A 13136-nucleotide genomic window follows, 5' to 3' on the forward strand; every position below is an offset into this window, starting at 1 on the left:
CATTTTTATTTCTGTTATTTATTCATTTATTTATTTAAATGATGCTTGTGTTGTTCCTGACATAATAAATGTTTCAAAGCCTCTGATAAAATGTAAGTAATTTGTGATCAAATGATTCATGTGGAGCCCTTTTTTTTCCTTTCTTTTATTTAATGAATCAAAAATGATACTTTTCACGCGAGCCCAGCAAAATATCAGGAAACAGGATGCTGTTTGCTGATGAATAGATTTTGCTGCTGATGAAAGAGAGAGAGAAAAGGTTCAGAGTCGACTCCAGGCTTTTTCTTCAAAGAGACTAATCCCTGTTGGATTAATTTATTAGATCTTAATGTGCGGCACATCCCACAGAGAGGCTGCCAGCCAACTACTACCACCACTCCCGGAAAGTGAAAATTTAAACTATAACCAGAACCTGGGGACAGAACACACAGACATCTACATCCCTCTTCTTTTGTCCATATTAGGAATTTCAAGTAGCCACATTCAATCTGTATCGCTTAACTAAGTTTAACGTCAACATTTAAACTGACAATCCTAACCCATGATGCAGCCGCTAAAAATGAAAATGCAATACTCACATATGCCTGGAGACTCACTTGTGATGAGTTTCATTATGTAGCTTCTTAATTTCTTCATGTCTTTGACCATCTTTCTTTTACCATCTCTTATACTGCCCTCCTCTTCCTCTCCAGTGAGCCCGCCGCCCCGTACCGCAGCAGAAGTGTGGTTAACCTCCACCACCAGGACACGGAAACAGACGAGGCAACCATGGTTCTCCCCCCAGCAGATTACAGCGACATCCCGCAACGCAGCACAAACAACAACACCTCGTCTGCCACAAATAGCAATCACCATCACTCCCCCACGCCCTCTGTAGCCTCCTCGTCTGATCACAGCACGGTCAGTTGGCGATTTGGTTTGTGCGCTCTTCTTTGTCTGACATGTTGGTGTTTTAAAAAGAGAAACACCGAGTCTGGTAGACTTAAGGCATGACTTAAAAAAGCAACTGATTTGATCTGCGAAGAGTTTGACCAGCTTTCTTCTGCCAGCATACTGTCATAATGTTGTGATATGACTGGCACTATGAGGTTACATCTCACCTTATACCTGCTGCATAAAGGCTGCTGTACCCTCAACTGTTTTTACTGCCAGTGACAGTGCGTGTGTATGTAGGTGGTGTTAGATGAGCTTTTCATGTGGGTCCTGGAAACCTGACCACACTTTAATATAGTGCGAGTGTCGACTGATGTAGACAATGAATGTAATTGTTAGGACTCGAGAACAGTTTTACACTTTTGAGCTTTTGAAAAAGTGTAAAGTATGGGATTATTTTCCTAATATTTAGTCTTATTTTTAAGACAACGTATGTGTGCCAGCAAAATAAAATTAAAAAATTCCTATTTCCGGGTTGAGAGACACATGTATAAAGTTTATTTAGTTACTGCAAATGTAGGTTCTGATGCACATCCTCTCACAGTATAAGTCTAAACGGGATAAGTAGTAATAGATGCTAAAAATATCCACAACCTGAAATGCATTTTGAATATGCGCCTTGGTGTTCTGAGGAAATAAAGTAAATATTGAGTCTAAAAACTGACTTTGTGTCCAAAGTTGTAGTCCCACGACTCACCTTCACTCTCCAGGGTGCTGATGATGGGTCTCTGGGTGAGGCTGCTCTAGTAAGAGGCATTCACATTGAATTGAAAATTAGGTTTTATCATCTAGGGTGATGGTGCAGACATGCCATGCTTTGCCAGAAGCTTTTTTTTTTTTTTTTTTTTTTTTTTTTTTTGTATGCAGACAATGTTTTTTAAAATATTAATATTATTTCATCCATCTCTGAGAGTTTTATTTCTTACCTTACCAATGTTCTTACATTTGCATGCCATGCAAAATGGCAGGCAAATTGTGGTTTGGTTCTAGGAAGGCCTTTTTGTTCCCGTCTGCTGGTTGGATGTAAATGCATTGTGGTATGTACGGGTTAAATGCGCATGACCTGTCTGCACAATGACTTACACAAGCTCTGTATATGCTCTACAACCATCTTTACTACACCTCTCTGACATTGCTTGTCCAGATAAATTGTGCATTTAACCTTTCATATTGGTTAGCCACAGTTGGATATGGACTTTGCACATATTTCTTTTCCTGCACATTCAAGTTTGTTTACAATGCAAAACGTAGACTTCAAACCTGCACATACACAGAAAAATATCCGCTCAACATGTATTGAATATTCACACGCAGTCATGTTTACTTTAACCTTAACTGTAGCTTGTTTTCAAAGGTCCTAAACGTCTTTACTTATGTGACCCACTTCACAAGATTTCTTATTGCATCGTCCCTTCAGAATAGATCTGCAATGACTTAAGTTCAAACCTGTGAACACATTTCTTGGTTTTTTTTGTTTTGTTTTGTTTTGTTTTTTTGATTTTCTAAAAATGACCATCAAAAGTATTTGGTTGTATAATTCTGATATTAGATATTTGACCACTCTTCTTTGTAGCATTATTTAGTTTGATTTCCTGGCAAAGACCCATCATTTATGCATCATCCACAAGTTTTCCGACCTTAACCATTGGGAAGGTCTTTCTGGAAGCACAGAAAGTACAGATATCTTAGGTTTGTTATTGTGGCCACATAGCTCAATTTTGATCATAAAAACATTTGGCAGAAGCATTTGGCTTGTCCATGTGGGCAGTCAAGCTTGAAGCTTTTGATTTCGGAGCAGAGGCTTCTTTCTTGGTCGGCACCCTCTTAGTCAGTTTTGATGTCCTTGCCTTTTCCCATTGTTCCAAGTATTGGTCAATCTGATGAGTGCTGTCAAACAAATTCTTGTAATGCTCCAAAGACACAACAGTTGTAGTCAATCATAATCCCTAACTTAATACGCCTTAACCATGTCAAGTTATCATAGAACTTTCACCACCACTTATTAAAAGATGAAGTGGGTGTATGTATATATTTGAACCTGTATGTCTTCTTTTGACCTGGTGTGGATTAGAGATTATCCAAAATAAAGCCCAGCTTTTTTTCACCCAATTCTTGTTTTTAAAGTTGTCAAATATGTTGTACAACTATTCCACCAGTTCCAACAGCTGAAAGAAATCATTAAAAGCCTAAAATGTTCATGACATTAATGCGCATGATGAGTGTGTAACTTCTGACCACAACTGGACATGGAAGATGAGGCAAGCAAACGAAACACAAACAAAATAAACACAACCGCCGTGGCTATTCTGTTAGGTTGATGTTTGACCCACCTAAAGGTCAGGTGGCAAATGGAGATACTCTTCTCCTCCTTGCCTGCATTTATTATTAACCAGTCACTTTGGTCAGGGCCTCAGGCTGACTTACACTAGTGGGACCAAATGTTAGTGTGTGTCCATTGTCAGTTGTATCAGTCTACATCCTGGCTCTGCATTATGGTGGAATTCCACTCTGGGTGAACCCGATATCCACTATCCCTCATTGTCAATTCCTTCATTCTTTCACTCAATCATCACTCACATATCTGTCTCTTTATCTTTTCATCCTCGTGCCTTTCCTTCCTGCTTTACATGTGTCCCACCAGTTCCAGGATAAACAGGGTTCACTTCCAGGGAAGTTTATTCCTTCCTAGTGACTCACGAACCCTTGCCATAACTTTTCAAAACACAGACATATGCAGGATCCCAGAATAGACTCGCGTGTGGGAAAAATTTCTCTACAGCTACAGCAGATTATAATACTCGGCGAAAAAGTGGGCGGCTGAGGTTGTGTGTTGGTGTGTGCACATGTTTATGCATGCGTGTAAAGTTAGTTAGCAACTTGGGGCTGGAACATTCAGGAATATTATTGCCATAATGATGCATACTGCATCAGTCTGCGTGGTTATCTCAGGTAATTACCTCTGAATAAATTTCTTGGCACTGTTGGTATAAACTAGATGTTTTTCTTGGGTTATTTTTTTTCTCTCTGCTAGTTCATAATTCTTTTTTTACATAGCACCATGGCTTAAAGCCTGTTTGTATTTCCACATTCTTTCTCTTGCTTGATGTCAACAAACTGGTTGGAGTCTGTATCAGCAAAGCCTGTTTTCAAATGATGTTGGTTGGTCTAGACAAGGAAAGGTGAGAGAAAAAGACAAGAGATGAGTTTAAAAAAAGCACCCTCACTGGTTTGTTTGGGTGTGGGAGAGATAAGATGACAACTAACAGTAATGAATAGAGTGTAGATGCAGAAAAAGCGAGACTATGATCTGAAAGATTGAGATCTACAGAGAAAGTTGAACTGTAAGAGTATCAGGGAAGCCGATACTCATAGCTGACTGAACTCTGTGTTGTCTGCTAGCATATTGTGACTCTGTGTTAGTGCTGGATATATTAAACCTTAATCCAGGACCTGGTTTAAGGGAAGTTCCACAGAATCTTATTTAGAGGATAAATTATTACTTTTCTTTTAAATAAAGGCTGATCCTTTTTGAAGTCCAGGTAACCAAGTTATGAAACTGCTGGGCCTCTCTGGAAATGAGATGGGTAGTGTCAAGACTGAAGCGCCCTGGTCAGCAATGTCGCTCAATCGGTCCACTACTGACCTCTTGCGGAGTCTGTTGAGTACTGCAGATTGAAGGCCAGAAGGCTCGTTAAATCCAGGACAGTGGATGTTTCCAGGAAGACGAACAAAATCAAGCTACAGTTTATAAAACCACTATTGTGTAAAAAGATTACTCAATTACTACTGCTACCTTTACTTTATAGTGAGCAGTAAATTGTGTAGTGTAACATGATCTTATTTATTAAAACAACCAATCACTTTTCGGGGCTATGGAAAATATATTAATTTTGTTGTGTATATTTTAGAGGGCACTACCAGGGCCCACAAAATAGGTAATTATTCCCATAATTGTTCACCCAACATGGAGTTTTGTTTAAAGGTTTTGGTTTCGTTTTGTTTTTTCCAAACTGCAGTGTAAGAAAGTGTGTCACCACATTTAACTTATTAAAAACATATAAACATTTGTGTTTACAATATTTGTGCAGCTGGGGTTCAGGTACATTTTTCTCTGTACTGCCAACGTGATCATCATGACTTTTTTGTTGTTTGTTTTCATGCAAAGTCACAAATGTGCAACCAAGAGTTTTGTGATGTTAAGAAAAATATGTTAGTATCTAATAAGGATCCAAATTTTTATTAGATGTGAGTAATGATTCAGCTATAAATCTGTTAAAGGAGTTTATGGGTGAACCCTTCCAGGCACCGAGCACCTGTTAAGACACTTGCATTCACCATGGCTTGTCATAAGAAAACTTAGCACGGTTCATTGTGCTACAGACTTGAATTTCCAGCAGATCCAGGTTCCACACACCGCCTTGTGACATGAGGCATTAAATTGTTTTCAGTACGGCATGTTCAATCCTTCAGCTGTGGAAAATATGTGTTAAATTCTCCTAGAAATCAAACGAGTGTAAATACAAACGCGGCATTAAAAGTGCAAATGTGTCACGGTTTTGTGTTTGGTTGGGCTCGTGATTCGCTTGTGACAGTATACATGTCTGTTTCTCCTCCACAGGCGAGTCAGCCTAATGGCACCGCAAGACCCCCGCCAGCTTTCCTCGCGTAAGTCGAGCATAAGAGCGAGATAATTTGCTTTTCTGTCACTCGGACGTAAACTCATCATCATCTGCTGCATTTTTCACAGGGGAGGGAACCCTTTCGCCACAGTCAGGCTCCGTCCAACTGTCACCAACGACCGCTCCGCGCCAGTCATCTGATCTGTCCACATTTCCACCCACACTCAACTCACACAAACCCTTGTCAAACTTCCTGTGTCATCTTACTGTCCAGCAGCTTCTCCTGATCTGGATGAAAATAAACTCTGATATGGAAGTACTTTGGGACCATTTTGTTTACTGAACAGATCCACATATATTTATGAAACATATATATATATATATTTTCTATGTCTATTTTTGCCCTTCTGTGGTATTAAATACTTACCACATTCTGACCTGCACATAAGATATGAATGAATAAAAACGGTCAAAGAGAGTAGTGGAATTATGTTGTTGCTTGTTCATTGACAGAAGTGACTGTTAAGAGATCATTTGTTGCCATAGGACGGTGGAAGAAAGTACTGTACAGGACCTCTGCATTTCAACCTCGGGTCCAGATGATTGTTTATGCTTAATATTGATATGATGTGGTACAGTGACTTGTCCTCTTGTGTATATACCTTCTTGTATATACATTTGCACAACAGATGCTTTGTCCTTAGCCATCTAGCTTAACTACGGGAGCGTGGAGACCGCACTGCTGCCTTAACGACACAGTCATACTTACTGCGATATGTTGCATTCTTCAAACTGTCCATACAAGATGTTACAATCACCTCATCGTACATTATCTGTGAAATCAGTGCTTCATTGACTACACATAACAAAACCATCAGTGTGTGCACTTTCCCCCTGACACCCTTTAACAGGAATTGCTGTATGGAAATAAAGATCTATTTCTTCAGTTTGTTGGTTATGTTGATCTGAAAAAGTGTGACTTTAAATGCTTTTTCATCTGCATTCATTTATCTGGGAGGGGAAAAGAAGGCAAGAAGTCAAAAATATAGATAGTATTCATTTTTAATTACAATAACATATAAAAAGTAAGAACCTCAATCATTACAGCGTGCGTAGTGTGTTTTCTAAAGCAAGATATTTGTTTAAATCCCTCCCATCCAGTTATAGATCCTTTTCTTCTGTCGGGGGGACAGTTTTATAACATCTTGCTGCGATGGAAGACGTAGACGGGGTGATACTGCAGATACAGAGACGTGAACATTCTTGATTGTCTGGCTGGGAGGAATGGTGCACGTTGACTTGTCGCGGAGAGAAAATCCAGATATTATACACATTATTGATAGATTGCTTCAGTTCTTTAAATTCAGCATGCTTCCTTGAAGTAACTCTTAAAGGAGTAGTCTTCACTTTGACTTTGAGTGTCCTCTTAAAGTAAGAAGTCTTACGCAGTTGAGGTTGTAAAGTCGTGGGCATTTCAGATTATATCTACCTGAGGTCTGCATTGGCCCTGGAGAGCGCAACTCAGCAGAAAAGGAAAAAAAAAAGAAAAAAGAAAAACAATCAGACGTTCAGTGCAAATATGGCCCCAAGAAATGATATCAACAAACAAAAACACAAAACTAATTCAAGTCCACTGATTCGGGTTTCAGCTGGAACACTTTATATCCAGGGATTTATATTCATCTCTAACATGTTCTGTGTCATTCCACGTGATACAAATAAGGAACAAAAGAACTTCCTAGAAAAAAAAACAAAAAGCTAATTCATCAAAGATCTCGAGTGCAATGTGAACTAAGCACAAGGTTAACCCACAAAAAAAAGGGCCAGGCAAAAACAAAAACTACATATGCCTTGATTAAATGTGACTTGGCAAAACAAAGGAATCTGCTCAGATCCTCAGATAAAGAGCGAAATCGTCGAAAGAAATCATGACTGATGGAATCGAATGATCACTCAGCATGTAGTGAAGGCACTGACAACAGCTGGACACATGTCAGAGTAGATCCTCAGCTCGCGGATGAAAACACATTTCTACACATGCCTCTAATAGAAAATCATGGTAATATCTACGTCATTTGTCGTATACGTATATTTATATAACATAATGGCATAACAGCAATGTGCAATATTAACAAAAGATAAGAAAACAAAATGAAAATCCTGGATTATCTGTGTGTGTGTGTGTGTGTGTGTGTGTGTGTGCGCGCGCGCACATGGGAAGCGTGTGAGAGCTGTAGTTTGGTCCCCCTAGCCAAAGGTGGCGCCACAATTGGGACACCTTCTCTGACGCAGTGCAAAGCAGAAGAGGATACCCAAGGGGAAGAAGAAGATGGCACACAGGATCCCCAGGCAAGTGAAGTCATCCTCGAGGACACCAACTCTGCAACACACACACACACACACACACACACACACACACACACACACACACACACACACGAAAGCATTAGTGAGGACTGTTTGGATGGAAACTCTGTTTATTTATCTACAACATACATTAGAGCCAAAGCAATGATTCCAGCCTTTAAAATATTTTATTTATCTTATCAGCCAAGTCTACACCTACGCCTCAATCTGATTTTTTTATCCTCTGTGAGGATTTTCTGACGAGTTCTGACCTTCACCACATGCTTCAAACAACATTTTCCAGAACACTCTTCTCTCTCCAATCACCTCTCGTACGAGCAACGCCTGATGCTTTGGGCTAAACGGTCATCAAGAGGAAACTGTTCAGTTGGCGTTTGACCTCATTCTTGAAACAGAAGCTCTTTACTCATCTGGTTCAATATTATAACTAATAAACTCAAAGGAAAATCTTAGAAACAAACAATCAGACAAAGTGTCAGATTGCCGTCCCTTATTAGACTCTTTGATTTATAACAAGAAAAAGAAGAAGAAACAAAGATTGATAATCTATAAAAATAGAAGAAACGGGAAAGCGGAAGAGCTTTTATGCAGAGTGACAGTAAACACAGAGCTGGTCCCGTGACTGCACTACACCGACCAGTGGGGCCAGTAAATCAGCTGGATGCCCTGCAGCGCGTTCAGCTGGTCTCTGAAGAAATGAAAGCAGGTGTTTTCCGAAGTAGCTTTTCAGAGTCTCAGATTCAGTTAAATAAAACCGACCTTTCTCTCCCTCTCAATTCTGGATCCTGCTGCGACAGTGAACTGTGTTTAACCTTTATATTGCTCCTAAAATAAAGTAACTTGCATTTCCGTTTGACCTATCGTGCGATGTGCCACGTCATGGGTGTTTGCACAACTTATTTGGACACTGGTACCAGGAAACGGGTCGTCGCTGACCCCAGCAACATGGCCACAAATGCTGACTAAAACTGCGTCAGTGTTTTTCAAAGTCTTCCGAATGTCCGACATACTGCTGGCAGACTAAATATGTTTGGTTGTATGTCGACTTTTAAATGATAAAGTGCCGCACAGCTGTGCATCATTCTGATTTTAGGAAGTGGAGAAACTTTCAATGGAAAAAAAAAGAGTGAAGAAGAAAATTAGTTATTGTTGAGTATTTATGGCATTTTTAGCTACTTAGTAAGTCGAGTCAATCAACCACAATCTCCTTGAAATACGAATACATTACTTCATATTCCACTAAGTTGCAAAGCTGAGAAAAAACACATCAGAACCGCTTTTTTATTAGTATTTGCAATATTCTGATCTGAATTTGATTTGATAATCATTCAAATGGGTCAGAAACTTAAGAATATATCTATTAAAAAAATGACTTTGCCTGTTTTTGGAGCTTATATGAGCTGCTTTCCCTTCAGGATAGCCGCCTCTTTTGGTTGTGCTGCAGTCATTTCTAATTTCAGTCACATGCTGGTTATAGGTTAGTACCCAATTTTATTTTGTTCTCCTTTTTCTAGATTATGTTTAATAAATGTGTGGATCTCACTTCCCATAACAGGCTGGTGACAACAGCTTTCAGAAACCACTGCGTTCTCATTTTAGTAATAATTTATAAATAATCCTGTTGAACTTGAGAAATTTAAAACTATACAATTAAGTCCCTAGAAATGAAATACAGTACATTTTATTATTCAAATTCAGAGTCCATGTCATTTCCATTTGATATTCACATGAACTGTGCGCTTCAGTCACCTTTGCCTCCATCACATGTCTGAGGCTGAAGTCACCTGACTCTCAGTCACAGTGAAAACAACATAAAACCATCAGCCGTAACTGAAAGTCATATCTTCTTAAAGTTAGATAAGACTTCAGGCCTGGTGGGAGATGTGTCAGACCAGTGAAAATAGAAATGCAAAATAAAACGTGTTTATCCCATGCGGTTAAGACGTGCGCATTCAGACCATAACTGAGCCCCAAAAGGAACTGTTCTCTGAAACCAGGTTAACCACGGTGAGCACCAGCTTTTATCAGATCTCCCTTATCCACGCTCTAACACGTCCGTGTCCTCACCTGCAAGCAGGGCAGCCTCCCACCACCACTACAGAGGGTTGGATGATGGCGTAAGTCCCAGGGTAAGGCTGCTGGGATACAGCAGGGGGCATCTGGGCTGCTGGGTAACCTGCAGGTTAAAAGAAGCAGGTGAGACAAGTCACATGCAGGTCAGAGGCCGTGTTTATCAGCATGAACAACACAGTCAGATATTACTGACGTAGACTGCAATAAAACTGCCCTGAGCACCAACAGGAGTGTTAACTGGAGGGTTGCTGATTTCGCTCTTCAGCCATATTTACTTTGCAGCCCACAAAGTGAGACAATGACCTTTGACACGATACCCAGAATTCTCAGAAGTGTTTGCCATTCAGAGAAAACTGAAGCTTAACTAAACACGTAAAAACACAGACACACACACATCGCTGATTTATGATAACTGTGCCATAAAGCTTAAAAGACAGACTAGTTTCTCTGTTGAGAAGACCAAACATGTGGTTCAGTAAACAGGAAGCTTCATGCAATTACAAGAACTTGATTTAAGCACAGGATTGCTTCCTCGAATGCCGCCCTTATACAATCACAGTCAGGTGATGAGTTCCTTGTACTTCATGTACAGCAGTCACGCAGTACAAAGACATACAACAGCATAGCTCCTCCGCTCTAGAAGAATTATTTCTGGATGTCAAAACTTTCACATCTTTAGATGATTTTGATTCCAAATAAATTAAGAAAAAAAATTTATCAATCAAAGGTGATTTGCTGACTAGTTGTGCAGCTCAGCATTTGTTTATTATTAATCCTTTAAATCTGGATATTGTCTAATTTAAACAAGAGAGGGAAAAGTCAGGTTAACCCAGATCTTTTCGCATACAGCGCATGCGCAACATTGGAGCGCCTTGTGAAGGAAACTGGTTAGTCTTTGACAAAACTCGAAGTCTCTCACGTTTCACAAAAAGTTCCTTTTATAGCCAAAAACCTGCGTGGCGCACAAAGACTTATAGAATATAAAGGCCCACAATAGACTTCCTTTAAACATAAACGGAAGTGGGTTAACGTTTTGTTAGTTACTTTACTTTCCGGTGTGCGCTTTAACTGTGGACACGAGCGAAATACATGAGACTACTTGCCTTGACCAGCGGGGTACGCGTAGGGCGGCGGGGCCGCAGCGGGGATGGCCCCATAGTTGTGCTGCTGCTGCTGCGGGCCGTAGTCGTAAGTACCCGGGACGGCGTTGTAGGCGGGCGGTCTGTCCTGGAGAAGAGGTTTGCTGTCCACCATCTCGCCCGACGTAACGTGTCCTCAACTTGTCTCGTTGTCTGACCTCAAATCAGCCACACAAACATGCACACAAAGGGGGTCGAAACTGAACTACTTGGCGTTCGTTGCTACGGGAGGTTGGCTAGCACTCAGTGGCGACAAAATAAAAGAAAATACGCTGCGCAAAAATGAAACTTCGTCCCTCTCCATGCGCCAACTTTGTCCCCCGGGCGGCGCAACAACCCCAAACGTCCAGTTCAGAGACGGGAATGATCTGAGTGTGACTGGTAATGGTTAACTCAACTCCATTTTCCTCCTTAAAGTTGGTCCTCTGATACCAAAACAGTCATCTGTCATCGCAGCTCAGCAAAACTCAGCTGGAAGTCGGAAAGGCTTTTCCTTTCTGTTCGGATTGTCACAAGAGAAGAATCATGTGATGAGCTGCTGTAGCGCCTCTGCGCAGTGAAAGGCTTCTTAAAGCGACAGTGCATAAAAAAAATAAAAGGCCGTGTGTGTCTTGCTGCATGCAGCTCACTGCAGTGCCTGCAGTTTACTGACAGAAAGAGAGCGATTATCTGCTACTACCAGTTGATATTTGGTGATATTCTGCTCATAATTCAGGGATGGTTTGCATCATATTGGCTGTTGTTTCCATGCCTCAGAGCCTGAGCCAGACCTGTTTACTCCGTGACTTACATAACTGCTGCCCTTATTAGTACCTAGCGTTGCATAATATTGAGTTCACATTTTTAATCAGAGGATAGGAGTGCTGAAGAATTCTAAACGATCTAGCAAATTCCTGGCAATGGCAACCAGTCATAATCAGCAGATTATTTAAAAAATGTATGTGCTGAAATGTTATTGCAAGCAAATTCAATATGGAAGTAGCAAAGGATAGTTTTGAGAATGGGTTTCGAAGCCTGAAGTGTAGCATTGTGGGTGCCACATGTGACCATATGCCTGGTAAGCAAAGGGCATCAATATATTACATGGGAACATCAACTCTTGGGTGGTATTTATACTTTTGTTATGTTGCCCAGTCTGGTGCACCCACCACATTCCTGTGTTACTGAATCAGCACACATATAATAATTTATTGTTATGGTACGGGGTCTATGACCCAGTGTTTTCTAGTTTGTGGGCAGAATGCTGTTTATTTTTGAATATTCGGTGCTTCTCATATTCATGGTTATTTTTACGCCTTGTATTAAGTATGTTTTAGTTAGTCTTCAGCTCTTTGTGATTTCTGAGTTTCTCTCCATCAGTGTCTAGTCTCCTCTTGTGGTTAATCGGTCTTGTCTTAACATTAGTTTTTTCTCTCATCTCAGCGGAAGTTCTCCTTTGTTTGTTTCTTTTAGTGTTTCTTTGTACCTCTTATAGAGTTCAGTGTCACAGCAAATGCCTTCAGAAGTTAATTCCCTTGTGTCTGAGTCCTATGTTTGGGTCCTACCTCTGCCTGCTGCACAGTACATCCTTGACATTTATGTAAAGATACATAACAGCTGTTTATTTTTAATTGGTTTATAATTTGGAATTTAACTCTGCCTGAGTACATTTATGAACAAGAGGGCTACTTGTGTTTTGTGACCAAGTATGGATAAAAACAAAAACAAAGGAAGAGTCAATCATAATCAGGATATGGATGGACCAAATATAAATTAAGCAGGTGTAGGGTCACTACAGGCCTTTACCTCTTTGAAGTGAATTAGAAATTGACTAGAAATTGAAATAGGTGTGCGTGTGCGTGTGTGTGTGTGTGTGTGTGTGTGTGTGTCAAGGCAAATCTTTAAAAGAAATGCATTAATTAAAACATACCAAAGTAAAGCAAACTCCCTCCTTTCATCTCAGCTCCTCAGCACCTCACCTCCATGAAGCTCTTTGCCTGTTTATGTCCATACTCTACTGCCATCT

The 13136-nt window shown here is 40.3% G+C and overlaps 2 protein-coding genes across 3 annotated transcripts in view; one reads left to right on the forward strand and one right to left on the reverse strand.

Moving 5' to 3' along the window:
- The window catches only part of baiap2l1b (BAR/IMD domain containing adaptor protein 2 like 1b), a 29220-nt gene extending 22075 nt beyond the window's left edge, over window positions 1-7145 (forward strand). For both annotated transcript variants that reach the window (XM_085156606.1, XM_085156607.1), the window contains exons 12-14: window positions 693-900; window positions 5552-5598; window positions 5681-7145. In XM_085156606.1, the coding sequence (XP_085012732.1) occupies window positions 693-900; window positions 5552-5598; window positions 5681-5753 (328 nt within the window). In that variant the 3' untranslated portion in view covers window positions 5754-7145. The remainder of the gene's footprint in view (window positions 1-692; window positions 901-5551; window positions 5599-5680) is intronic.
- On the reverse strand, window positions 3972-11699 carry bri3 (brain protein I3). Its single transcript, XM_085156608.1, has 3 exons — window positions 11096-11699; window positions 9987-10095; window positions 3972-7932 (listed from the first exon to the last, which is right to left on the reverse strand). Exons 1-3 carry the CDS (start codon window positions 11244-11246, stop codon window positions 7800-7802), a joined length of 393 nt encoding a protein of 130 aa, XP_085012734.1. The 5' UTR covers window positions 11247-11699; the 3' UTR covers window positions 3972-7799.
- Window positions 11700-13136: the final 1437 nt, after the last annotated feature.

This window comes from Neolamprologus multifasciatus, chromosome 4 (assembly GCF_963576455.1).
Source record: "Neolamprologus multifasciatus chromosome 4, fNeoMul1.2, whole genome shotgun sequence".
NCBI lineage: Eukaryota > Metazoa > Chordata > Actinopteri > Cichliformes > Cichlidae > Neolamprologus > Neolamprologus multifasciatus.